General features: G+C 32.2%; 2 protein-coding genes across 4 annotated transcripts; both read left to right on the top strand.

Annotated features, from left to right (window-relative positions):
- The first annotated feature begins 1,815 nt into the window (after positions 1 to 1,815).
- Positions 1,816 to 3,874, top strand: LOC140863999 (myb-related protein 306-like). 2 transcript variants are annotated; one of them, XM_073267855.1, is made up of 4 exons: positions 1,816 to 1,957; positions 2,058 to 2,431; positions 2,544 to 2,673; positions 2,772 to 3,874. In XM_073267855.1, exons 2-4 carry the CDS (start codon positions 2,299 to 2,301, stop codon positions 3,550 to 3,552), a joined length of 1,044 nt encoding a protein of 347 aa, XP_073123956.1. In that variant the 5' UTR covers positions 1,816 to 1,957; positions 2,058 to 2,298; the 3' UTR covers positions 3,553 to 3,874. The 2 variants fall into 2 exon arrangements, with proteins under 2 accessions (XP_073123956.1, XP_073123957.1); XM_073267856.1 differs by lacking the exon at positions 1,816 to 1,957 and having other exon boundaries at positions 1,990 to 2,431.
- A 4,407-nt stretch (positions 3,875 to 8,281) lies between these two features.
- Positions 8,282 to 18,828, top strand: LOC140863279 (uncharacterized). Of its 2 annotated transcripts, XM_073266592.1 has the most exons (20): positions 8,282 to 8,610; positions 8,731 to 8,765; positions 8,881 to 9,002; positions 9,630 to 9,719; positions 9,800 to 9,919; positions 10,092 to 10,175; positions 10,989 to 11,066; positions 11,277 to 11,402; positions 11,474 to 11,563; positions 12,281 to 12,316; positions 12,404 to 12,459; positions 12,705 to 12,852; positions 14,414 to 14,858; positions 14,972 to 15,063; positions 15,266 to 15,812; positions 16,038 to 16,173; positions 16,432 to 16,473; positions 18,072 to 18,222; positions 18,304 to 18,387; positions 18,473 to 18,828. In XM_073266592.1, exons 1-20 carry the CDS (start codon positions 8,348 to 8,350, stop codon positions 18,569 to 18,571), a joined length of 2,844 nt encoding a protein of 947 aa, XP_073122693.1. In that variant the 5' UTR covers positions 8,282 to 8,347; the 3' UTR covers positions 18,572 to 18,828. The 2 variants fall into 2 exon arrangements, with proteins under 2 accessions (XP_073122693.1, XP_073122694.1); XM_073266593.1 differs by lacking the exons at positions 8,282 to 8,610; positions 8,731 to 8,765 and having other exon boundaries at positions 9,532 to 9,719.
- The last annotated feature ends 8,448 nt before the right edge of the window (positions 18,829 to 27,276 follow it).

Consider the following 27,276-nt stretch of genomic DNA (forward strand, 5'->3'; position numbering starts at 1 on the left):
TGTGGAACATCAAAAGTGCTAATTTTGAATTATTACCATAATTGTTATAATCAACGTAAAAATGAGAGTATTTCTTTAACACGTCGTCTATAAAATAATGAAGGGTATATATTAAGGGGTAGATCTAAATTGAAAGGGATCTGATCCAGCAATTAATTCTTGAAAGTAATAATGGTACAATTATCTTTATCACAACAACCCCATGCGGCCATGATTTATTGCACCGCTTCTCTCCCTTAAATAACAACCTTTTTTTGAGATTGAATGTCTGGCCAACTTTTTTAGGGTTTGCAATAATCCCATAGTTAATATTTTTTCTTAATTATTATGCAGAGATTAAGGGTTTGTAATTAATTTTCTACTAGAAGAAATTAAGGAGGTCCCCCACCTCCATAATTTCTCATTTATTATACCACATGCTACATTCATGGAAAAGGAAAATTCAATAGCATGATCAAACTCATGAGTCGATGGTTCATCATAGCTGCCACTTGCCAATATCCTTAGCAATAAAATTTAAATTTTATTTATGATTTTCATAGAAGAGAAATGTAATATTTGATAGGGAAAAAAAAGTAAACTTCGTTTTTGATTGGGGAAAAAAAGTAAAATTGGTTTTGTATAGTCGCGTAAATTTAATTTTGGTTATCTAATTAGTCAAAAATAGATTTTAGTGCAATAGCTTGATTTATTTTGTACTTTTATCCTTTTTTTTTTCTGTCAAGTGGTGACATATTGTAAGACATGTCAGCGAATTTTTTGATGTCATATGACCATATCGAAAAAAGGATTAAAAGCGCACAAAAAACCAAATTATCGCATTACACTTATTTTTAAAATTTAACTTAAGATAGGACTAACATCCACGATTCAGTTCTTAATAACATAATAATTTGTTAATATTGTTTTTTTATTTTCCTTCCCCTCTAGAGAACTATCCCCATTTCATGTGAAAAAATTTGGGGTTTTGACAATCAATCCAATGCCCGATTATTTTTCCTTATCTTCTTCATCTTCTTGACATTAAATATTCCATAAAATTATTAATTAATTAATATATCGTAATCATCTCATCCAACCTCATCTTCAAGAATCTGCACAAGTCACAATGTATACAATATTTGGAAGAGACGAAGATTTCTTGAAAACAATTCCCCATTGAAAATAGAAGGTCAAGGCTGTAAATGAGTAATTAATTATAACTCAGTCATTTGTTATTACCACAGCAAGTTTGTAAATAGAGAGCATGCTAGGGCCACGAGTAAAAATTACATTGGCTACATATAATTTATTATATATATTTTTGAAAAAGTATATTTAATCTCATTAAACAAAATTTTCAAATTATTAATAACACTTGCCTATGTTATGATAAACTGAAAGATAATGATAATATAACCATATATATATTTTTTTAACTCAAATTATTATAAAACTCGAATCAAAGGCGAGAAGATGCGTGGATTTTGAATCTTATAATCTTACACTCAGAACCAAATTGAAATGAAGTTATACAATTATGTTTGGTATTAAAGTGAGAGAGAAGGAAATGAAATGATTTGTTAGATAAAAGGAATGAATTTGAGTAATTTGTATGTTTAGCTTTTTTGTCATATATAATATAATAATGCTATTTATACCCACACACACAATATTATAACAAATCACATATAATACGATCATATTATATGTGTGATAGTATATATATTATTATGAGTGTAAAAGAGAAGCCCTAATTAAATTAGGGTTTTGGATTCCCAATTATATATATATCTGCGGAGGGTGGTGGGAAATTAAGCAAGCATTAAATAGGACGCGGTTTGGGTAATACATCAGACAACAGAAGAAAGAGCAAATGATATACAGCTGACTTTAGAGAGTCCGATGCTGCTGCATTCAGTAAATGCATTTGCTGTCAACTTTTGACTCTTTAGTAGAGCTCTCTGTCTTTTTTAAGGTCAGCGTCAAGAAATTAGCTAGGGAAGAAGAAAAGAAATACTCTTTGTACTTTAGCTTATATATTTATAAAATATTGTTTCTATTTCCTATATATGCAGATGAAACAAACAACCTTAGCCCATGAGACCATTGTCTGATGAGCTGTTTCGAAGAAGAAATTTATTAAAGGAGGAGAGAAGAAGAAAGATTATATAAAAGAGAGAGATCATATCGGTACTGGGAATTAATAGTGGTTGTAACAGCTTGTAAGAAAGAAAAGAAAAGAAACATACATAATATTTTTTCTCTTCTTGAATCAAATCAAGAAAAGAAAAGAGAAGAGCCATTAAAGGGATCGATATGGGCAGGCCACCATGTTGCGATAAAATTGGTATGAAGAAAGGGCCGTGGACTCCTGACGAAGATATACTTTTGGTGTCTTATGTTCAAGAACATGGCCCCGGGAATTGGAAGTCTGTTCCAACACACACAGGTTTCATTTTGGTTATATAATATTTTTTTTTCCTGTTTTTGATTAGATAAATTATATATATTCTGTGCCGTTTTTGTAGTACTTTTGCTTGATTATGATTATGATTTCACAGGTCTCACGAGATGCAGCAAGAGTTGCAGGCTTCGATGGACTAATTATCTCCGGCCTGGGATTAAGAGGGGAAGTTTCACTGATCAAGAAGAGAAGATGATTATTCAGCTGCAAGCTCTTCTTGGAAACAAGTAATTAACGAATTAATGATTTCATTTTCTTGTATATTATAATAAAACAATTCTGAATCTGGGATTTGTGATATTATATATTAATTTGAGTACTGCAGATGGGCTGCCATAGCTTCTTATCTTCCAGAAAGAACAGACAATGACATTAAAAACTACTGGAACACTCATCTGAAAAAGAAGCTGAAAAAGCAGCTTCAAATCGGTGCAAGCAATAATATCCACCACGAATCTGGCTGCAGTAGTGCCGATAATGTTTACTCGAACAACTCCATTAATATTTCCAGAGGGCAGTGGGAGAGAAGGTTACAAGCGGATATTAACACAGCCAAGCAAGCTCTTAAAGACGCATTATCCTTGGAAAACAATGAGTCGACGATGATGACCATTAATAATAAACATCCCACACTGCAGGTGGGCTTTTCTTACGCATCCAGCACCGAGAACATCGCGAGATTGCTCAAAGATTGGGACAAAAAGAAGCCGAAATGTGAAGAATATAATTATTATTCCAAGTGTTCCAGTACTAGTATCCAAGATTCATCCAACAATGCTGTGGCCGGGACGACGACTGATTCTTCTAATCTCAGCGATGATCATCATCAGAACAAAAGTAGTGGGATCGATTTGTCTGAATCTTTCGAATCCCTCTTCGGTTTCGAGTCTTTCGAATCTTCCACTTCCGAGTTCTCGAGATCTACTTCCCCGGACGACGTTGTTCATGTTCATGGCCAAAGAAAACTAGTACGGGACGACGACTCCAATGATCATGAATTGGCATTGGCTCCGCTCTCTGTTCTCGAAAACTTGCTGCTTGAACATGATCAAGGGAAGGATTTTTTGAACAACTTCTCGTTTGATGAAAATCCCGATATGTTCTAGCTAGATGGAATTTTATTATTATTACATATTATTATGATTGATTAGGCCGGGGTTAATTTACTGTGTTTCTTCGGAGATAGATCTCAAAGGTTCCATATTTTTCTACTTGAATTTTCCAGGAACTACTGACGTTGATTCAGCACTTGTTTAATTTTCTTCAGTTATTAATTGTCCATGTATGGGCTGAAAACGTACAACTGGATGTTACGTTAATTATATGTTGTTGCATGCCATATTATATGGTCTACTAATTTAGATCACCAACAATTATGTATATTTTTATATTTAACGTCATATTTATTATTCTGTTGTTTATTTACAATTTTATGAATATTCTGTCCATAATTTTATATAGATTGAAAATCGTGAATTCGATCATATATATTTGTTTATAAAACTGTTGCCATACAAATTAACATGGAAATTATAATATTTTCCCTAATTTCATATAATCATGATTCATGTTTCGGCCAACCTGAGCCGGACCTATATAGAACTTAATTTGGTTTTGTACCTGCGAACCATACCGAATTAAGCTAGGCCGAAATAAAATGATGATCCGACTCATATGGCTCGATAATTAACGAATATATACCAAGTACGTTAAGGTAATATTTAATTAATTAATTTTAATTGGGAACAAGCAAGTTAGTTCAGTCTCCCCACGCAATAAATTGTAAATTTATTTGTGCCGATAATAAATATTTAGCAATTAACGGAAAAGGCCCGATAACTTATAAAGGAGTTAGTGTTTGATTATTTATTATTCGGAGGGAAATTTTGGTTAAGGAAGAATATATATTTATTAATCAAAGCGAATAGTTTTTTGCAAGGTTCTAAAAAGCGTGAAGCGCGTCGAAGCGTGGAGGTTAAGCTTTAAGCTTTTCAAGCTTAAGCGAACTTAATTAGAACGAGCTTAAGCGTGAAAAAGAATTTTCAATTTTTGCTATAATTTTAATTATTTTAAGACAAACATTAAATAAAATATTAGATTAACCATAAATATATGATTTAATAGATAATTCAAATTCTAAACTATAAACATACATATTTATAAAAATGTTTTCATTTTAAAAAACAAATGAAATCTTCCGTTCTAATAAGCGATCGCTTAATCGAGCTTAAGCGTATTAAAGCTTAAGCAAGATTAAGCGTCGCTTAAGCGAGCTTTTTAGAACACTGTTTTTTTGTCTATTAATTTTTCATATTTTGGATTTTGGTAGGCTGAATATATTATATAATTGAAGCTCAAAACAATGTCGTGTGAGGTTAATTTAAACGCTTGTTGAAATAATCAATGTTGTTATAGTCATATTAGTTCTCGATGAATCTGTATTTCCCTTTTTGGATTCATTAACTCTCTTATTTTTATTTTTTGTTTTCAATCCTATTTTGCGTACGTGGTTGATACGATATCAGAAAATACTAGCATGACGTCAAAATTCAGACGTACATTGGGAATTATTTACTTGTCTGATGGAAAGTCAACTCATGAACCAAAATCGCCAAAAAAAAAAAAGATTTAGTGTATCAAAATCAAAAATTTAAAATTTAATTGGCCGTTAAAAGGAATTGGATTAGTCGGTTGAAAAAAAAAAGTTATTTTCCCAAACTAAAATTTGAAATGTTGATTGATATACATATATATATATATATGTGTGTGTTGTGTGTGCTAGTCAGCTAAGGTCCGCATTACGTGACGATACATAAATGCATCCAATTTGGGAGAAGGGAAGACTGAAGACCATAGTTTTTTCAGAAAAATGTACAAACACACAAAAATATATGTAATATATATCTTATTACTGGTTCCTCCTCCTTCTATCAACAGGAAATTACTGATAAAAATTAAACATCATATCATAATGGCAAATAGTATTCCAAAATCATATAACAAAAAAAATAAATAGATTAAAAAAAAATTGAAATGCCGGGGGGGAAAAAGGAGTCGACGATAAAGACTAATCCTCCTTACATTAAATGCATGGCGAAACGTGATTCCAGTTCATATGTCTCACTTAAATATTTATAATATATGTGTGTTGCTATCAAACTAACATGCAGGATGCACATTGTGTGTATAAAATATATATTTACATTCTGACTAAATTTATTTAGCAAAAATGAATATGTGGGTAGGAATCCATTTTGGATTTGCCTTAAATGCCTTACATGTGAAGTGTTGTAATCTTTTAGCCTGGAAAGGAAACAAAGAAGACCACAGTTTTTAATATATGAAATCCTTCAATCTTTTATTGTTATTTTAAAAGATTCATCGATTAACAAAATTCTTGGTGCCACTTATACTATACAAATGTGTTATTATTATGCGAAACAAAATTAATTCCTTCCTATAGATATATATATATATACATGATACAATTGAACAGACTCATGGGTATATATATAAAAAAACTTCGATAAATTAATTCTCGATGTAATTAATTAGTCAAATTTATAATATGAAAGTTACAATTTTTCCAGTTTAATTTTTGACAAAAAAAGAACAGAGTGATTGCCGTACAGCTAGCTAGGACAAATGGACAATACCGAAGAGAACTTGGTTGATTAAAATCACATGGTTTGGGGCCCCATGCGTCTTTCATACGTTCCTGTTTCAAGTTTAACACCGGCAATCCTAATATTGTATATTTTTATAATCTTTAGAAACGAATATCCGATATTTTGAATTCTAAATTTTAATATATAACAATATTTTCTTTTTAGTACCATGATATGATATGAAACCCGCACCTGTTACTACATGGAGTAAATCCGGACCAACGTGATAATTTGCCGATCACGTTAATTCTTATTAGCATTTTGATAATTTTGGGAGCTTAGGTCAAGCTTGAAAATTTGAGTCACTCGAATAATATACCGTCTTTTTCCATTCATAAAAATTTGTCAAAAAATCAGCATAAAAGTTGACGAGTCTTATTATTTTTATCGTCTTTATCTCAATTTTCTGCGTCACCAACACTCAAGGGAAAACTTTGTATGTATATTTGCATTTGTTGACAGGGTACTTTCGTACAAAAATCATTTGTCTTCACAGCCACACCAAATTCACCAAATTCTGTTTAGTATTTAAAGTTATATTGTTTATATTAGTAGCTGAGAGACATACGAGCTGACAGATCAGGGACGTAACCAGGATTTTGCGGTAGGGGGCTAATTTTACATAAAAAAATATGAATAAAACTCATAGGGTCAATATACATATTAGATTTATGTTAATATTTTATTATTCATATAACTTGTTTATGATTTTAAAAAAAATTTAATATCAATCATGCTGGTAATGACATAAAATTTTAATATATCAATATCCTTATAAATATTTTCTATATTCAACAGTGAATTTATTTCAATAATTAAATTATATATTATAAAATATTTTGAAAATTTGATGGGTTAATGAATCAAAAAAATTTCTCTTTAAAATAAGTTGAATAATTGTTTTATGTTTTATAAAGTATAATTTTTTTAATGGGATAATGTACATAATTATAGATTTACTTTGAATTTATGATGTTATTTTGTACTCAATAGCATATATTGTTCAATATATTGAATGTTCAATAAAATGGTCTATATAAACACAAAATTTAGAAGCCTAAATAACTTAAATAAAACTCATATATATCAATAAATTAAAAAATCCAATCAATTGCAATTAATATATATAATTAACTCAATAAATATATATATATATATATATACACTAACTATATGGGCTAGACTGGGCTCCATATAGTTCCGTTCCTATGAGAGACATACGTCACCCAATTTGGTAAGCTTGATTAAGTTTGGATTGTTAAATAAGCCCATGTTTGAATCGATTTTTGTAGTTGGACTATGATATGGATTGATAAAAGTTGGACTATCTCATTGACAACCCATCAACACAATTTAGGTTGGATTATATTTATCCACATTGATTACAAAAATAATTTACAAAAATATCCCTTCACTATAATAAATAATAAAAAACACTACTCTTTTGAATAACTTTGTTTTTAATAGTAATAATTGAAAGAAGGGCATTTTGGTCAACCTAAATTATTTATACTAACTTATCCCACTTTTAAAAATCATATCAAACATAAAAAACTATCAAATACATATTTATCTTCCCTTATCAATCAACATTATAATCTCAAAATAATCTATTTTGTGAAATTCCTAGAGATGATATGAAATAGAAAAATTTAGACATTGTTCTTCATGATATATATATTCTTTAATGTTAAATTGGACATAATCATTTAAAATTCATAAGTATATATATTAAATATGAAATAACATTTTATTAGATAGGATAGTTATAGTCTTATAGATAATTAAAAAATGACTAAAATGGGTTTTTATGATATTTTTTTGATTAAATTAAGATAAATTTTTTTTAAAATTTTATGAAGGTTTTTTATTTTATTAGAAATTATACATTGACTCTAAAATTAATAACTCTAGACCTCTAAATGAAAAAAAATGTGAAATTTAAAGTTTAATCTTTTGTTCCTTCAACAACGGTATCATGAATGCTATCCGGTAATGCACAAAAAATCAAGAGCTGATTAAAAAAATTGATTAAGAAATGATTAGTATTTTTAAAAGATTAATGTGGGAATCAAATTCAAATCCATAGAGAACAATTATTTGCTTTTTAAAAATTACTACATGTTTCATTGGTTTGAAATTTGAATCAATGTTTAGGTTAAAATTAATCTGAATATATATAAAAAAATTATTAAGAAATAAAAGCAGGCCTGAGCTAAACCCCTTCCAGCATATGGCGGCGGCGTTTTGGAGGACGGAGAATTGGGGTGGCCGGAAATGGGCTTATTGCATCTTCCTAATCATTTTGGTGATTCACGGATTCACCATTTTGTTGTTTACGCGAGGTTTCCTCCTCACTCGCTCCGAGCTTTCTCAGTATAGCCAATGTGGCGATGTTCTCCAATCTCCCTGCTTTCCTCCACAGCAAAATGGAAGTGCTTGTTGGACCAAACCTGCAGTCGATCGCCTTGTTATTATCGTTCTTGATGCTCTCAGGTGTTTGCTTGATCAATCTTTTCAATTTGATGACGCGAAACTAGTTTTTTTTTTTTTGGCCCCGGTTTTATGATTATCATAGTTGTCATTTGAAACTATGCTCGAACTTTGTCTAAATAGGTTTGATTTTGTCGCTCCAAGCTCATTTTTCCCAGGCAAGTGCTTTACATCATTTTGAAATTAAATTGATTTTGAATTTTTGTGCTTGAGTTGGCTGATGCTGCTGTTCCTGTTATTTTTTGTTTATTTTGTCTCTGTTGTTTCTACCAGAGAAGAGACCATGGATGGATAAGTTACAGGTTCTTCATGAATATGCTAGCCAAAACCAATCCAAGGCCAAAATTTTTAAGGCTATAGCAGACCCACCTACCACCAGTTTGCAGCGTCTAAAGGTGAAAATATGCTGTTTTACATTTTGCGAAATGCAATGACTGGATATGGTTATCATTTTTGCAGTGGCAAAGTGATAAGCGTTCCCCAGGTATTATTATCAAGATAAATTAAGAAAAAGGAGAGGAATATGTGTGGAAAGATGCGAAAAATTTTTCATTTGAAATTGTTCTTAATGAACATAGTTATGAATGGGCCACGTTTGGAGGCCTACCGTGGTTCTGATTTTGGAACTGGAGCTCAACCGTTTGAATACGGTTTTAGTAAATCACATGCACCTTTGCCACTTATCTTCTTCATATTAATCAAACTGAACTTCAATAGACCTTACCTTTATTGTTATTTTGAAGTTGAATCCTTGATTATTTACTTAAGGGTTTTATGCTGCCTTGTTGTAAGAGTTATCTTGTGGTATCATTTTCATATCTGTGTTTTGTCCAGCTCATCCACTATCTATCATATTGAACTTTATCATCCACGTATTGTTTTAAAAACAAAGTATTTAATTTGAAATTCGTTTTTGATTCTCAGACGAGGGAAATTACTAGAGTATCCAAATTGTGGTACCTCCGTACCTTACATTCGAAACACACCACGATGCAATCTTTGCTGTTCTTTTTCCCTTTTAGGGCTTGACTACTGGTGGACTTCCCACATTTATTGACGTGGGAAATAGCTTTGGTGCACCAGCAATTGTTGAAGATAACTTGATACATCAGGTCATCATCTAAGCTGCACAGAGAACTATTTATTTTTTCTTGTTCTCGCAATCACCTCTATTCCTCTTTATCTTATGTAGATGGTTCAAAATGGAAAACAAGTGATAATGATGGGGGATGACACATGGGTGCAATTATTTCCTGACCATTTTGTCTCATCCTATCCTTTCCCATCGTTTAATGTCAAAGATCTTCACACGGTAATTTTATTTTGTTAAACGTTCATACTTATCCGGACATTAACTATGGTCATAAGATGCCTTTGTACTGTGAAAGTTGACCTTCTACGTGAATTCCTAAATAAGATTTGGTTTTTACTCACATTTGCTGCTTGTTCTTGGATTTTCTTTATAACGTCGTCTTCTGTGCCAGGTGGACAATGGGTGCATCACAAACTTGATTCCTTCTCTATATGAAGATAATTGGGATGTACTGATAGCTCATTTTCTAGGTGTGGTAAGCTTCTCTGCCCATTATTTTTCTTCAGTTTTCCATTTTCCTATAATGTTTTGTTGGTTCAGGGGAGAGAATATTTGTTGTATTTTTCACCTGTATATTAAGTCCAAATGTTTTCTATTTCTCTTCTAAGTTGGAGAAGATAAGAGAATATAAACTAAGAATGCTGATAATATTTAACTATCTAGAGAATAATCAGTAATCCGAGCTTGGATAACCCAGGGGGGCCAACTATTATGGCTGCATAGTGAAAAATATTGGAATGAAAATTTAAAAGGTACAACCCATAGTTTTTCAGTGTATGCACCTCAAATGTAGATTTCTACTAGCATTGTTATTCACATGTTTTGGTCTCTGGCTCTCTCACCAGCGTTTGTCTAGAGTTCCGAAATTATCATGATTTTAAAAAATTTTGTGCTGTCAGATGTAAGGAACTGTGATGAAAATTGTTCTTTATTTAATTTTTTTGTTAGTTACATCAGCAAAACCTTGCACCTAATCTATAGATTTGGTTTGGTTTAAGTTAAAAGACCCGAACTCCCTTGGCCATGGTATTAATTTTGACATGAACGGAAGCTGCCAAGTTTGCAAACTGCAACATCAATAAATATTTTAGAATGTGCTGCATTTATCATCTCTGTTTCGTTATGATCTCAATGTGACGTGGCATCCATCCCCTAAGGGCCTGCATTTCTGATCTTTCTTATTTTGATATTGAAATAAATTGGTGCCGTGTAAATTCAGGCCTCAGCCTCTGATTTTCGTGAGACTGTAAACCTATGGCATTGATGTTTTTTGTTATATATGATCCAGGATCATGCTGGGCACATATTTGGTGTTGACTCTGTCCCAATGGTCGAAAAGCTGCAGCAGTACAACGAAATCATAAAGGTAGTTGCTAGTTAGTCGATTTCATTTTTTAATTAATTGCAGAAGTGCAACTAAACAGATGGAATCGCAGATAGTTCCTCGTTGTTGTCTAGTTCTTGTCTGTCATGTCGAGTGTCATGCTCTTCGGCATTCCTAAAACTATGTTCAGGGTGACCCTTTTCTGGCCTTTTCTTCTGAGACCATTATGAAAAGGGTCTTGTTTTAATTTAGGAAGTGGTTGGAGTGCTGGAGAACGAAAGTAAACCAGGTGGATTGCATGAAAATACAATGCTTGTTGTCATGGGGGATCATGGGCAAACCATCAATGGTGATCATGGTGGAGGCACTGCTGAAGAGGTATTTCATCTTTTAAAATATTCAGCTGATTAATTATTGCTATCAATGACTTTATTTAGAATGTTATGTAGGTGGAAACAGCAATTTTTGCGCTGAGTTTAAAGAATCCTCCAACTCCTCAGCCAGCAGCAGTTGATAGTTTGTCATGCAAATTAGATATGGTATGGAAATACTCTGAAGAAAATTTAGGTATAGGATGATGAACAGTTTGAAATTTATTTTAGCTTATAAAGAAAATCTATAACCAATTGTATCAAAGAAAATTCAAAAAGTTTACAAAGCTGATGTGATCAGTCCTTGTGGATGAGCTTTATTCTACGGTAATCATGCATCAGAGTAAAACTACCATCTTCATAATTGCCGCCTGATGTTTGAATCCTTTGACCACCCTATTCCAACACCCACATAATTTTGTAGCACTTAGGTTTACGGACTACACCGGATGTCTTTAAATGTAAAATTAAGCAAATCTTATATTTTTTCTAATCGGAACGTAAAGAAGGGCATTCTCAACTCTACTTCTGAACTTGTTCTCCTGTTTGCTAGAATTACCTGACATTTTTTGAAAAGCGAAGGATCTTTTTTTCTATTTATTAACTGTAAAAAGTAAAGAAGAACATCCATTGCTCCTCTCTGATCTTTTGATGGGTCTGAGTACAAAGTATGCCGTATGTGCCACATATTTTCTCCAATTCAGTTGTTTCACTTATGATGCCAATCTCATTGAGATATTTTCTTCCAACACTTAGAATGTGGATTCCTGGTTGCTTACTGCCATATTCAACTTTCTCCAGTATCGATTATTCCAACGTCTTCAAGAGCCTCATAAATGCGAGAACATATAATCCTGTATATCCTTTTTTTTGTTGTAATTTCAGCATGGAGAGAAGGTTTGCATTTACTCCATTCAACAGGTCTGTTAATTTTATTCACCTCCATGTACTCGAGATTTCTTAAGCACAACTTCATCCTAGGAACTTCACTCATCCCACTCTTTTCAGCTTGATTTTGCTGTCACAATTTCTGCTCTGCTTGGTCTTCCCTTTCCTTTTGGAAGGTATAGTGCGAAAATTCTCTGAGAGCTGTTCCCTTTTGTTTATTTATTTATTTTTTACTTTCGTGTTTGGTTTTTCTGTTTTGTTTAAAACTTCTTTGGTGAAGCTTTTTGGTATTGTATCTATGTACGAGAAAATGATAGCTTGCTAGAGTTGTGTTGGATATTACGATATTTAGTTGGTTTAGAGAGTTCTTTAATTCTTTTTTTGAAGAAGTGCTGATAAGTTTGACCATTACTATCTTCAGCATTGGGCGCATTGACTCGGAACTGTTTTCCTTAGCTGGAAGTGCATGGGATATGCCAAACTCAATGCCTTGCAGTGATCAAAGGGAATCAGAAGTTGACACTTGGATGCAAAATTATGTGAATGCACTCTGCATTAATTCTTGGCAGGCAAGTGTTTTCATCACTTTTTGTTTTCAAAGCGTTAACATTTTTTACACGTCATAAAATACCATAACTATGTTTAGCTTTAGGATTGTATAATTCTATTTTTATGTTGTTTGGTGATTGAAACTCAAGGAAATAAATATTTCTTTTCCAACAACTTAACTTGTGGACTACGGTGGTAATGAACCTGTGAATCTGTAGACGAACATGAGTCCAACTGTAGCTACCACATATTTGTGGACCCTGCTCAGTAGGACTTGTGCGAGATCATATTGAATAAACAATTTCCTTTATAAAACTTAAGCTTTTACGTCCAATACACATCCGCATTTTTGTACATTTTTTCCAAACTTTGTTATTTGTCTTCCCTTATTTGAAATGTCCACCTTTTAGAAACAGTTATCCAATGAGACTCCTCATTTGCTGTAGATTAACATACAACAATGAGCATGTGAATGATGCATATTGGTGCTCCTTTGTTAGACAGGATGGTTATTAGGGATGTCAATGGGGCGGGTATGGGGCGGGTTTGGTCAAACCCGAGACCCGCCCCATTAACAAAATATGGACCCATTACCCGTCCCACCCCATTTAAATATACTTTGGACCCGCCCCACCCCATATCTGAAATGGGGCGGGTTGGACCCGTTAGACCCATGAGACCCACGAATTTATTAAAATTAAAAACAAATCTGGTTGTATGATGTAGTCGAAAGAAAAAATAAAACCTTAAAATTGATATTTCGAGCATTATATGCAAAATAAAACATTAAATTACTTGTCGATTAAAATTGAATATGAAACTTGTATCATAACAATGGATGTAGGTGGTGCTCGAACGTTAGGAAGTCATCGAAAGATAGACAAATGTCGAAGGATAGGTAAACAGTGACCAGATGTAGCTTGAGTTTAATTAAAAACATGATAAAAACCTATAATTTTTTATATGTATATATTATATGGGGCGGGTATGGGACGGGTCTTATAAAACCCATTACCCGTCCCATACCCTTTCGCGTCTGAAAAATTGGACCCAAAACCCGACCCAAGACTCATTTAGTGGACCCAAACCCTCCCCACATGGGGCGGGTCCATTACGGGTCCGGGTACAACCTGGACCCATTGACATCCCTAATGGTTATCATCATACTTTTCGTGCCATAGTAATTTATGTTTATAGGATGCGATTGTTCTTTTATCCTCTCAACATAATGTCTCAAATGTCAGTGTCATTAGTGCTCATGAGGACCTATGCTGGTGCTTTGCTCAAGGGGCAAGTTTGACACTCTTATCTGATAGTTTTTGTTTGGCTTTAGATCGAGATTAGTGATTAAGTATGTACGGGACCGTACTTTTCATATGCATAAATGGAAAGTGGGTTGTAGCCTTATTTTTAGGTTTTTAGATGTTGCACAAAAATTGGATTCAGATCAGTTTTCTGATTCGCTCTGTTCATGCACACTTTACCTGGAGTTGGAAGAAAACATGTTGCATCTATAGTCTTTGTAAGGAAGAATTTAAAGTTATACATTCTTCTTCGTTGACATGGGACTTACTAATGTAGGTAAAAAAATACATTGATGTGTACTCATCTTTGTCATTGATTGGATTTTCGGACAAAGATTTGCTGCATGTCTCAGAGCTGTATGCGAATGCGCAAGAGCTCTGGTCACTCACTTCGAAGAATTCTTCAATAGACAGGAGTCAGGGATGTTTTGAATCCTTACCTTCAGTCAAAAAGCAGATTGATGCATATTCTATGTTTTTGTCAAGTGTTGCTGCGTTAGCACGATCCAACTGGACTGAGTTTAATCTGATGATGATGGGCATAGGTTTCGGCATCATGCTGTGTTCGATTTTTCTTCATGGTTTTGTCATCAGGAGATTGGAAAAGCTTTGTGAACTTCATTCTCACTTCTGTGGTGATCTTAAGAGTTTCTTTGGAACAAATTTTGCTATTACTTTGGTGCTGATACGTGCGTGCAGTTTTCTTTCTAACAGTTACATTTGTAAGCTCCGAATCTGGTGCAAATCTTCTTGGCTTTCTGGGCATCTATTTCCTGAAATCACCTGTGTCTTGTTTTTGGATTTTGTACTCATTTTATTTCATCTTGAGATGCAGTGGAAGAAGGCAGAGTGGCTGGTTTTCTTTTGGCAACTATTGTAATTCTTCAGTTACGCTGTGCAGTAATGAAAAAGATGAGGCTAATTGAAGTATGTGCATTGTTTGTCTCATCAATATGAGATGCATGTGCTTACTGTGGTGATTGCTGATAAGACATGGATAATGTTTCCTTCTGTTTCATAACCTTCATTTCACCTTCTGTCTATTCTCAAGTTTATTCTTCCTGTTTTGCACTTTGTAGAAGGAGAGAAAGTTAGAATGATTTCTCAGTATTTGTTAATAATCCTGCAGGCACTTGTGCTTTGTATTTTACTTCCATTGCTCAGAATTGGCATTGAACTTGGGCAATTGAAGCAGGCTGTCAGCTCTTTGTTCTTAAAGTTAGATCCTTCAAAGACAACAGGAATTGGCGATGGCTCTCCGATATGGGTGCATACGCCTGAAATTCTGCCAGCTTTTAGTTTAATAATTTTGGCGTTTCTGCTATACAAGAGCGTTGGTTACTTCTCTCAGGGGATCTTGAAATATGTTACTATAGGAACTTTATTTAACTTTATTCTCATAACTTTACATTGGGCTTCAGAGAGCAGCATGGTAAATCTGCCATTGGTGCTTGGGATCATGAAAGGAAACTTCATTCCTCGGGTGACCTATGCTGCTGGACTACTACAATTGTCATTAGTTTCCATTAGTCAACTCCTTGATAGGGACAAAACCTCTAATTGGGAAGAAAGAACAGTTGTTAAAGCATTGGCCTTGTTGTCTGTATGGAGTCCAACGATCATCGTACTATCTGGAAAACAAGGACCCTTGGTTTTCTCAGCATTTTTGATTGGAGGTGAATGCTCTTACCTACATCTTTATTTCTGGAAGTAACAAAGTTTAACCAACTTTTAGTCAAACTACATTGGAATTGTGTAATCCGATTCATTTGTATTTTCTATCATTTGATTGACTGTTTTCTTTAAATGTACTCTCAATTTGTGGATGTAGTTGGTTGAAAGTTAATTCCCTGCTTGATCGGGTTACCAATATGTTTTTGTTTTAACTGTATTCTCTACAGGTTGGTGTTTGACCAGGTTGATGGGATTGGAACAGAGGGAAGATAAATGTTGTTCTGGATCTTCAACTTCTTATGCACTTCCCGTCACCCAATGGAGCCTTTTTGCTGTATGCATGTTTTTCAGTACAGGTCATTGGTAAGATGCTTTGCACTCTTTTAAAGATTTGAGCACATATTTGAAGATACCTAATACTGGGTGATATAAACTGACATGGTTACTAAAGTTCAGTGGTGCGGTAGCAATCTTTGTTAGTTCCTAGAAATAAATTACTCGAGCTTTTTGCTAGTTCTCTTTGATTCATGATCTGTAATTGGTTTCTAGTTTTTTTCTTTTTTCTTTTTTATAACCACTGTTTGGGTTTTATAAAATTCACCTGCAAAAAACTTGATGCAGGTGTGCTTTTGATGGCCTTAGATATGCTGCTGCATTTATTGGGTAAGCACAAATATTTAATATTGGTTCTCTTTACCCTTTCCCAAAGGGTAAATCACTTTCGCTCTTCGGTAACTATGCCGTGCCAATTTAATCCTTGCACAATATAATTTATTGCCTGTCAGTCTTTTTTCCAACTTTGTCTATTTTCTTATTGGTAAAGAGCCTGTGACATGCATATGATTGCCTTATGGCAATTTTTCTTTTCCTAAAAATAATGTTTCATTATAATTCTGGAAATTCAAGATTGGTTTCGTTTTACTTATTAAGGTAATTGATGTGTCAGTTTCGTTCATATGGTGGATATTTAACAAGAAAAATAAAAAATGGCTAAAATGATATGGCAACAATTTTAAAGATTGTCAAAAATGAAGAGAGAACTCAAATTATGCTGAAGACATATGCGAGAGAACCCAAAAACAATCAAGAATTTTATAATTAAAACAGAAAAAGACTCTGAAAGGGAGTGGACATTTGGTCAATAATTAGAATTTAGAAGTGACGTTGAGTTATCATCATGTCTAAATACCAGGTCAAAAATTCAAAATTATGGTTGAGGTATGCTGAAAGAAACTTTGAATGTGATTAATAATATAAAATGGATTGAATATATTTAAAGGGGTAAAGTTAAAAATCTGGAAAATTAGAATGGAGAAATATAAATTGTGTTGAAAAAGTGTTGCATATTTCTTTAAACTATTCAGAAATTAAGATAATAAAATATTAAAAATGCAATAGAATTAAGAAATTCATTCAATAAATTTCATAAAATGCAAGATTAATTAGGTAAGTCAGGGACAGTTTTCTTCATGCTCAAATGGAAGGATTTGTATTGCTTGTTGCATATTTAGAAAATTTGTATTTAGTTAATTTGTTTAGATTAGATTTAGACTATATATTTATTCCTTCTATTGGAGCTTAGCATTTTAATTATTATGTGTGTGTATATAGACATCCTAAGATTTTAAATCGGTTCATCATATCCAACAAAATGGATCCTCTTTGCAATTTTACACTATAAGAATTTATTACTTTTTAGATTTTTAATTTTGGTTTAGATTTTTTTATTTACTCATTGCTATCTGTCTTGTTTATTTTCTCAATATTGGACTATTTCAAGAATTTATGTAAGTTGTAGCATCTATAGTCTGTTCCAATCTCTATTTCATGTTACTTATTCAGGGACGAAAGAGACTAGCACTTGGGGATTTAAGTGATCCATGTCTGCAAAGTTGCATGTCACTGAAACACACTTGTGAATAGACAATATTGTTAAATTTTATGGCCAGCCGAAAAAATTTATAACATGCAAACAAATTATTATCAGGTCGCTGAACTAATCTGAGTCACTGACTGATTCCTTGCTTAAAAAATAACTTGAAAAAAAAAAGCATTAGTTTTGGACTTTGGAGACTATATCCTTTTTTGTATGTACGTTCTATTCTGCCTGTATTTGCTCATGAATCCTTTGCTGTCTGGTAGAACCTATATTTATCCTTCTTTAGGTATAAAACAAAACAAAACAAAACCATTTCTCTGTTCTAAAATGAAAGGGTTTGTTTGGTATTGAATTTGTGATCAATCATTTTCTTATGACCTAGGTTTGATGAATTCAACCTTATCCGTCAAGCTGTTCTTCTTACCATCGAAACGTTTGGTTTTTCTCACATTTTACCTATATTTGGTCTTCCGCTTCTTGTCGCTACACAAAAGGGGCAGAGCAAACAAGTATTTCGTATGAGATTGTGCCAGGTACATTTCTTCCAAAATCCTTCAGTTTTAGTTGCTCTAGTTGGTTCTATGCGATTGCTTACAGCTCCAATCATGTTTCAGGTGTATCTAACATATGGGCTAATTTCTGCCGTAACATTCACATTTACAATGTTATGTGTCACTATTCATAGGCGGCATTTGATGGTATTTTCTCCTATGTCGGATTTTCGTGCATTTTAACGTGTTGTTTACTGCTAACGAGATTTGAACCTTTTTTGTTTTGTCGCAGGTGTGGGGATTATTTGCTCCAAAATTTGTTTTTGATGCAGTCGGTCTCCTTCTAATCGACTTGATGATATTCATGTCATCATTGTACTATATTATGTGACCATCTTGATTTTGTAATTCATCCGTTTCCGATTCGGGGTGCCTATTTGATCAGGCTTTGCTGTAGATACGATGCACAATTAGATTATCTTTCTGTTTTTCAAAAATTTTGATTTGATGTTTAGGCTCAAATGTTTTTTGAATTGTGGTTAAATTGTGTCATTGATTGTATAGTAGCATACAATGGGGTTAGAATTTAGATTATATTTTCATACATTTATTTGAGTTAATTTATGGTAAAAATTTTAATTGTTTAAAGTATTGATTGTATAGTTCATTAAATTGCGTATAGATGAAAGTGGTGAAATGAAGGGAATTAAAGGAATTAGATGCAATGAGGTCACATAATCCATATTCGGCTAAGATCTCGTTTGATTGAAACTTTTGGGCTGAACTCCAAAGCCCAAAATTATTGGGTAGCCATATTTAGCCCATTTTTATAGGCCTTGGAGAATTTGGAATGTTTTGTTTTTTCGTTTTTTGCACTCATTTTTCTTATAGTATAGTATTAATAAAAAGCAAAAACACGAGAAACTGAATTTGGCATGCTAACTATTAACTAATGCTTAATTTTTAAAATAGCATGACACAACCACCAAATTTTGATTTATAAAATTTACATGGAATCATAATACAAAAAAATTAGCCATGTATTCGTTTATGTGGGATCAAATGTTAGGTAACCTAAACAATAATTTTTTATGACAAATGTGTATCAATTTAATTTTTTTTTTTACAGAGACGCATAAAAACCAAGCTAGATAAAATGAAGAAAATCAAAAATCAAAAGTTATCTATATTCTAATTATTCTATGTCAAGAAATTATACTTTATTAAATCATCGCAACATTTTAAGAACCCTTGATATATATATATATATTTTTTTTGAAAGGTTGATATATATTTGTTTTCGAGTAACTAAAATGCAAAAAGGTTATTAAATAAAAAAGGTAATGTCTGTTCAAATTAAAAATTTTAACTTTTTTTATATGTAATTATTTAAAACATTTATGGAGCTACGATCAAATATTTCTATAATTTGATAAACTGATTTCTATTATTGTTTCTTTTTTTCGAATCGAATGAATTTCGTGAAACAGTTTTCACACGGAATCTTTCACGAATTGTTTTGCTTAAATTAAGTGAAGTCTATTAATGACAGGAATCACCATTTTTATCTCAAAATCCGCATAATTTGTCCTCCTGATTGAAATGTACACGTCAATCAACAATAATTTGCCTAATTAACTTAGACATTTCAATTAATATCACCAATAATCAATTCCAAAACACGTAGTGTTCTATTTTTGGAGGACTTGAGATTTTGGGTCTTTATTCTCTGAAAGAGGAAAAATATTTAATCATAAGCTTAAGATGGTGTGTTAATGGTCCCAATGATTAATTATTAAATACTATGGGTTGGGTTGGTGAGGAACAAAGTGCTTCGTTTTTCATTTTCCTTCTGCAAATCACACTCATACTTCCATTAAGTCCCAATCAATCCAGTTAATGCCAGCAAAATTCCTGATTAGGAAATATTTCTTTAAATTCAACAAAAAAAACTATTATTTAATTATATTTTTCAGTCACTTTAAATTAGCTTCTTCTTTTTCAGTACACTAGGCCATGCACTATCTTTCGATACATGCATATGTATATATTAAGTATTTATAATGGACACATGTCCTTGTAAAAGTAATTGATTGATTCACAATTTGCAATGTATAATTTCTGAATTAATACCAAGAATCGAATTTTGAGTTTTAGTGAATTTTGGAAAATCACTAACAGCTTGCGTTTTATGGAAAATATATTTTACTCACAATTAAACACATCCACGTTACATTACCATTGAAAAAAAAAATTAAATGTTCAAATAATTATGAGATTTGGAGAATAAAGATTGACCGAAATATCAATCGTTAAACAAACTTCAATGTATATATAGTCTCATTTTTTTGACAATTTTAGTCACTTTCTTATCAATTAATTAGTTAAAAAGTGAATTTACCTATTTTACGAGAGGTTTAGAAATTAAATTAATTAGAAAATAAATACAAAAGGATCCCATGAATTTTTTTATTTTTAATTAGAGGAGGATGCTATAAATTTGGTGTGACCAGTTAGGTTAAATTTGGAAGCGAGTTGAGTTTGGTAATAATACATGGAATTGGAACAAACCATTGACAACATGAAAAGCGATACTGAGTTGGTTGCTATAAAAATATTACAATTGGGCAACACAAGAACCAAACCAATAGGGCCATTTGCTTCCTTGGTGGCACTGCACGCATCAGTACAGTGTTGTCTAAACGTTATGTAAAAAATAACTAAAACTGAAATATGATCGTGAAAACCAAAATCATAAAAGGACGACAAATGCATGGAATAAAAATGACAGCTTTTAAGTCCTTTAAACATTATATGTTGATTCTCTCAGTGTATATATAGCATTCAATTATTGATTATAGTCATGAACTATAAGTATAAATAAATAAATAGATTGGTGCATGTGATAATATAAAGGGGTAACTTTTTCTTTAAAAAAAAAAGATTATGGAAGAGAAGAGATTTTCCTATGTACGCTGTCTTGGAAAGTTTATATAGTCATTAAAAAATAAATAAAAATCCTTCTCCCCCTTTTAGACTTAGCTAGCTAGCACACAATGGCCATAAAATATTTTTTACTAAGGTTTCAAGCTAGCGTAGGTGCGTTGTCTTTCTTAAAACGAAAACAATAATCAATCTTTGATTGGCCAAATAAAGAAAAAAGTTCATAAATAACGTCAGATATTGAATTACTTCATCGTGTAATATAATGTTAAAATGTTAAAAAAAAAAAAAAAAAAAGCGTTGTTACGTAAGTTGCAATGGCTCGGCGAGAAAAAATTGGGGAGAATGATATTTTGTCTTGTAAGTTGCAATTTTTTCATTCTTATTTTGTTATCGGTCACAATTCATGATTTCAATCCACTAATTTGTTTTTCCCCCCAATTATAGCCCTTCTTTCATCGATGTATTGTTGATGTGACATCGGAGATAAAAGTCAGCAATTTTCATCGTCATTGACAATACTTTCGATAACACGTCATCATTTTTCGATTCCACGTATTGAAAAAGGTAGAAAATCGGGAAAAAAACATACAAATCAAATGGAATAAGACTCGAAATCTACTGATCTCGTGACAAAAAACGGAAAACGTATAAATTATTTAAAAAAAGGGGGTATTTTCCCTATTTGTATAGATGCAAATAGTGAAGCAAAGTTCCTCATAAAATATTAGGGAGCTACATTTCGGTTACGTCCTTTAAAAGAACTCACATTGTAATTCTCAATGCATAAAATTTACAAGGATTAAAAATATTTAAATTGCGATTTAACAAAAGAGATAATTACAATAGTTTTTGTGTGTGTGTGTGTGTGTTTTTATTTTATTTTATTGGTTAATCCTAAGTTGCGTATTCGATCGACCATAGCGCCAATATGAATATCTCTTTTTCTAAATCAAAGAATTAGTACAATATCGATACCGATATATTAGTAAATGTGACAGATAAATTGGAATTTATCGACTTACATTGGTATGCCACGATTATTAAAGAAATTAGTGCTAATGAAGTATACGAAGTTGTGTTAAAAAAGTATATATAATAATTAATAACAAATGTATAACACAAATTTTACGTGTTAGATATTTTTTTTTTAAAAAAATACTATGTTTTAGCCGAAACTATGGGCAGCCCAGGGAGCATGGTTTTTGGGACGTGTTAGATGAACCGTTAATGGAATTTTGCCTTTTATACACATGATGTACTAATTCCATGATCACGAGTTGACACAAGATGAAAAGAGTATTATATTTTTAATCATCTAATTTGTATCTATATATATATATATATTTTGTCATGTTATCAATTAATCGATAATAATCTTAGTTTTTTAATTATTTTTTTTAAAATTTTAGTCATTTTTCGTTTTAATACGTACTTCATCAAATTATTGATATATAACAAGACCGATGAAACGTATTTTTTAAGTATTTCCTACTGACGTGAGTTTAGACACATTTGTAATTAATTCCCAGCAACATGATCATAATATCCAATGCTACAACATGCATGATCATTCTGTATCACATATATAATTCGATACATTATATTGAGATTTGAGATTGGTACTAATTTTATTATCGAGCATATGATCCCGAACGGAATACCAGGTATATATAATATCTATTGAGTTGGTACAATTAATACTTAATTATGAACACCTGACAACCAATTAATTCTGTTTCATGTGTAAGGATAAAGAAACCATATGAAAATAATTCGCAATCAGCGACCCCCTAATTCCTAATGACACCATTATTATTATTATTTTATGACGTGAAAATCCAGAGCCATTACTTTTTGGTGCGTACTGAGTAAACTTTTAGACTAACGTAATAGTCTGCAAACTACGCTAATCAGGTAAACTGCACTGAAGAAGTTTCGTATGACAGGTTAGTCCAATAAAATGTTGATAGGAGGAATTGAACATCTGATCACTGGCCAAGTGCTCACATACTCTATCAACTTGAACACGCGAAAGCCTAATGACAACATTATTGATTACACAAGTTTCTTGTGCAAATCTCGAGGAATGCAATTTGCCAATAAAAATTTTCACATGGGATTTAATTTGATTTTAAAACTAGCTCGATGTCAAGTCTTAAGTTGAGGCCAAACACATTGAACTCTTCAGTTTCAAGATTTCGAATATTGTGGTGATGATTTATAAATCATTTAATGGGGCCATGCAAGTTTGGTAAAAACTTTAATTATTACACGTAATGATAGTAATAATAATATAGAAAATCGCTAGAGACTGTAATTGGCCACAACAATATCATGTGCATTAAAGAAGTTTCAAAATGAATAAACAAATGAAATGGATTCGTGATTCCCCTAATTTATAATTGCTTGTAATAATTTATTTCAGCACTAAGTATATATATATATATATTAATTATTACATCCGTGTATTTATAAATAAGCCTCATAGGGTTAGGGTTTCCACTCTGCACACCCAAAGATGGCATAACTCCCACTCCATTTCCATTTTTTTGCCACTTGAAACTGTGTTTTTAGTTTCAACTTTCACCTAATTAACCATTCATCAGATATTAAGGCCGAAAAACCGGTCATAAGTCGAAGAGGAGATGAAGAAAAGGCAGATGGTTTTAAGGCGGAACGATCAATCTCCGAGGAACTCGGAGAATTCGTCTCTTCCGGTGAGAACCGTGAGATACGTGGAGTGCCAGAAAAACCATGCAGCCAACGTGGGAGGATATGCCGTGGACGGGTGCAGGGAATTCATGGCCGCGGGGGAGGAGGGAACAAGCGGCGCCCTCATATGCGCCGCCTGCGGCTGCCACCGGAACTTCCACCGGAGGGTGGAGGAGGGGGAAGGAGAGGCGGAGGGGGGAGATGGGTTTTGAGTGATGCATGTTCTCTCCTCCCCTAGCTAGTGTGCTTGAAAACAACACATGTATAGAGTAAGTGCAAATACAGTATAGTGTGTTTTGTGCTTGTTTTGTGTGTGTGTGTGCGTGTTTTTTTTTTAATTTTTCCTCTCTTTTTTTTTTGGCCATTATTGGTATTGTTTAATTACGTTAAATAGGATTATTGTACGAGTTTTTATGGTTTGATTATATATATATATATATATATATATATATATGTATATATGTGTGAAAAAAAAAAGTATTAAATCCAATATCAAATATAGGAATTGATCGGGAATTGTGATTTTCTACTTAACGTTGAAATAAACTTTTATTTTAGTTGATTTTTATATTTTACATTTGATTTTAGTATATAAACATGAATATATGTATGTGTGTCACATATTTGTTTTTACGAATATTTTCATGATGATTTAGCCGTGATCCCGTTATTATATGGTAACACGAGTCTAAACTAATCCCACTTTTGTGAAATAATTTTATGTTTTCGAAGATATCTATCCATCATATATAGAGTATTAATAGATTTAAAAAAAAACAGAAAACTAAAATTTGTACATATTGGTTTTCAAGTGTAATATATATACGAAAAATATCAAAGCCTATCGTTCTCTAAAAATTAATATGAATGCCAACAAAAAAAAAGATACATAGCTATATATTTTAATAGAAAATGGTACTATATATAGAATTTGGCAATGAAGCAAGGGAGAAAACTGGAACTAAAATTGTGCTCCTCCAAAACCATGACCCATTAAAAATCTCATGTGCGATGGATATGAGCAAAGTGGTTATAAGGTTAGGTATTGAATATATAGGGAGCAAACTTTTAGGTATATGTTAATTTAAATTGGGTGCTTGTCAAATCCAAAGCGCACCAATTTCATAGTTTTGGAGCATAAAGAGTACATGCCTTGCTTGGGATCAAATATATATATATTTATATCGAACACTATTCTAAAGGGAATTAAAGCTCGAGACCATTTGGAGAATATTGGATATATATGATGACTCGTTATATGTTTGTTGTAAAGTGTTTTGAGGATATAAATATATATATAATTAAAATTTCGTGTTCTTGACTTATTCTTCTTACTACGTACGTATCTTTTACTCGTGTTTAATTTGTGTTTGAGGTTTTCCCTCCTTGCATATGCGATTCATCGCGCTTTAAAATAACATTGTGTGTATGTGCCTCGATGGATCGATGTAGTTGTATGTATTGTTTAATGTCAAATTCCTGCTTTGGATTAGGATCTAATTGTCATGAAATGGTACTTGTTTATTTCTTATGTTACGATCAAAGGTCTTAGTGTTAGCTCGATCGCGTTCGGTTGCCGATTACGTAACTTGGGTGTTCTAGTCGAGTATCAAAACTAGTTATTTGAGAGATCGGACGTCTTTCTCTAGACGTCCATAGTGTACTGTGAAATAGATTTACATGGTATCATCCATATGATATAAAATGTAATCATTCGTAAGCATATTCATACTTTTTGAATAGATTTTTTCCGCCCAAAATACAGGATTTATTGACTCAAAAGTTCTGCTGATCTTTATATATACATTTTTTTCGATATTTTAAAATCTACTCTTGATGGTATATGTGTATAAGAAATAACATAGAAAAAATTTATTTATAGTACATTTATTAATTTCTATTCTATACTTGGGGCTGGCTTGGTTCTATGTTCTTGAACATTTGAGCATATTGTGTGTGTTCAAAATTTAATGACCATTAGATTGGTTTGTTTGAGAAAGTATATATAGTTTACTTATTTTTCTCTCTTTTAATGAATCGGCCCATTTTTCATTTATTTTTTATTTATTGAAATGATTTACTGGCCCATTTTCAAAGTCCAATAACGATAACACGTAATTCTCTTGCTCTAAAGTCCAATCTGAGCCCAACAGGATGTCGAACTAGTTTAACTTGGATCCTGCTGACTCAGAATAAGGTCTTCCAGCCCAATTTTATTTCAAGGCAATTTCACATTCAACTTCATTTCTAAACCATGAATTTAAAAAAAATAAAATGATTGTGATCATGATATAATATTCATCGTCATTTCACGTGAAAATTAATGTCTTTGTGTTTTGTCTAATTAGAGTGAATTTCACAAAATTCAGCTACCACAAGAATTTCGTTTTAAAAAGTAATAATTAATTAGACATTTGACGAGACAATCAATTACTAGCTGTTATAGAAAAAATAGGGGAAATATGCCTAACTGGGGGGAAATATTTCAAAAATGCATGTAGGATAATCATGTAATTTCAAGTGCAACGTGTAATCCACTGTGTAGCCCTCCGTGTACATGTAGCATTACCCATAATTTATTGTTGAGTTCACATATTTTGTGGAGCCCAAAAATTCAAATCTGTATTTCAAGTGTAATTCACTCGGTGTAGAATAGTATAGTCCAAAAAATTATACAAAAACAAACGTAGTATATGATACGATGATCAGCTTGTTCGCGCTTTGATCGAGCCGAGACGAGCTCAGTCAGGAACACCCTAAGAGCCATGCTGGATGGAATTTTTTATCATACGAGCTCGAAGTTGATCTTGATCGAGTCTCAAGCTCAAACTTGATTTAGAATCACAAAATGCACATTTAAATAATATTTGAAGTTGAAAGAATTATTATTGAAATAAAAAACTCGAACTTAAGATATAGTAGAGCATGAACTCCACTCAAGGTGGTTGGGCTATAAATCTCTCTATCTAATGGAGCCTTTATAAATTAACATCTATTTTTATTTTTATTCCCCCTCGAATATATTACTTCTAAAATATTTCGTAATTTTTTTTTCTTTTATAAAATTATAGTTTTCAATTTAACCTTTTGTTACTAAAAAAGAAACTGCATTATATTCCTACATCGGTCGGTGCTATAGAAAATACTAAATATATACGACGTGCCTCGTTAAATAACACAATAAACATTTTTTTTTCTTACTAGGAATAAAATCAACTATAAATGATATTTTCAATTTCAAGAACCAGACGCTATATTTTAATTTTCAATCGCTCTTTTGACAAAGAAAATTATTGCATCTCACTCTTTGTAATCCACGATAATCGAACACGTGTTCTTAAGTCTAATGTCGATTATAGAACAAAACATTTATGTTGTCACTTGACCAAAACAAAGCCTTCAGTCCTAACAATTAAATTAAAAATAAGAATAAAACAA

Source organism: Henckelia pumila, chromosome 4, assembly GCF_033568475.1.
Source record: "Henckelia pumila isolate YLH828 chromosome 4, ASM3356847v2, whole genome shotgun sequence".
NCBI lineage: Eukaryota > Viridiplantae > Streptophyta > Magnoliopsida > Lamiales > Gesneriaceae > Henckelia > Henckelia pumila.

Bases quoted from the DNA above. Each gene is read 5' to 3' on its own strand.
- LOC140863999 (XM_073267855.1), top strand. From the start codon at position 2,299: ATGGGCAGGCCACCATGTTGCGATAAAATTGGTATGAAGAAAGGGCCG. The intron at 2,432-2,543 runs GTTTCATTTTGG...ATGATTTCACAG, and splicing joins GTCTGTTCCAACACACACAG to GTCTCACGAGATGCAGCAAG. The intron at 2,674-2,771 runs GTAATTAACGAA...TGAGTACTGCAG, and splicing joins CAAGCTCTTCTTGGAAACAA to ATGGGCTGCCATAGCTTCTT.
- LOC140863279 (XM_073266592.1), top strand. From the start codon at position 8,348: ATGGCGGCGGCGTTTTGGAGGACGGAGAATTGGGGTGGCCGGAAATGG. The intron at 11,067-11,276 runs GTAGTTGCTAGT...GTTTTAATTTAG, and splicing joins AGTACAACGAAATCATAAAG to GAAGTGGTTGGAGTGCTGGA. The intron at 15,813-16,037 runs GTGAATGCTCTT...TATTCTCTACAG, and splicing joins CTCAGCATTTTTGATTGGAG to GTTGGTGTTTGACCAGGTTG.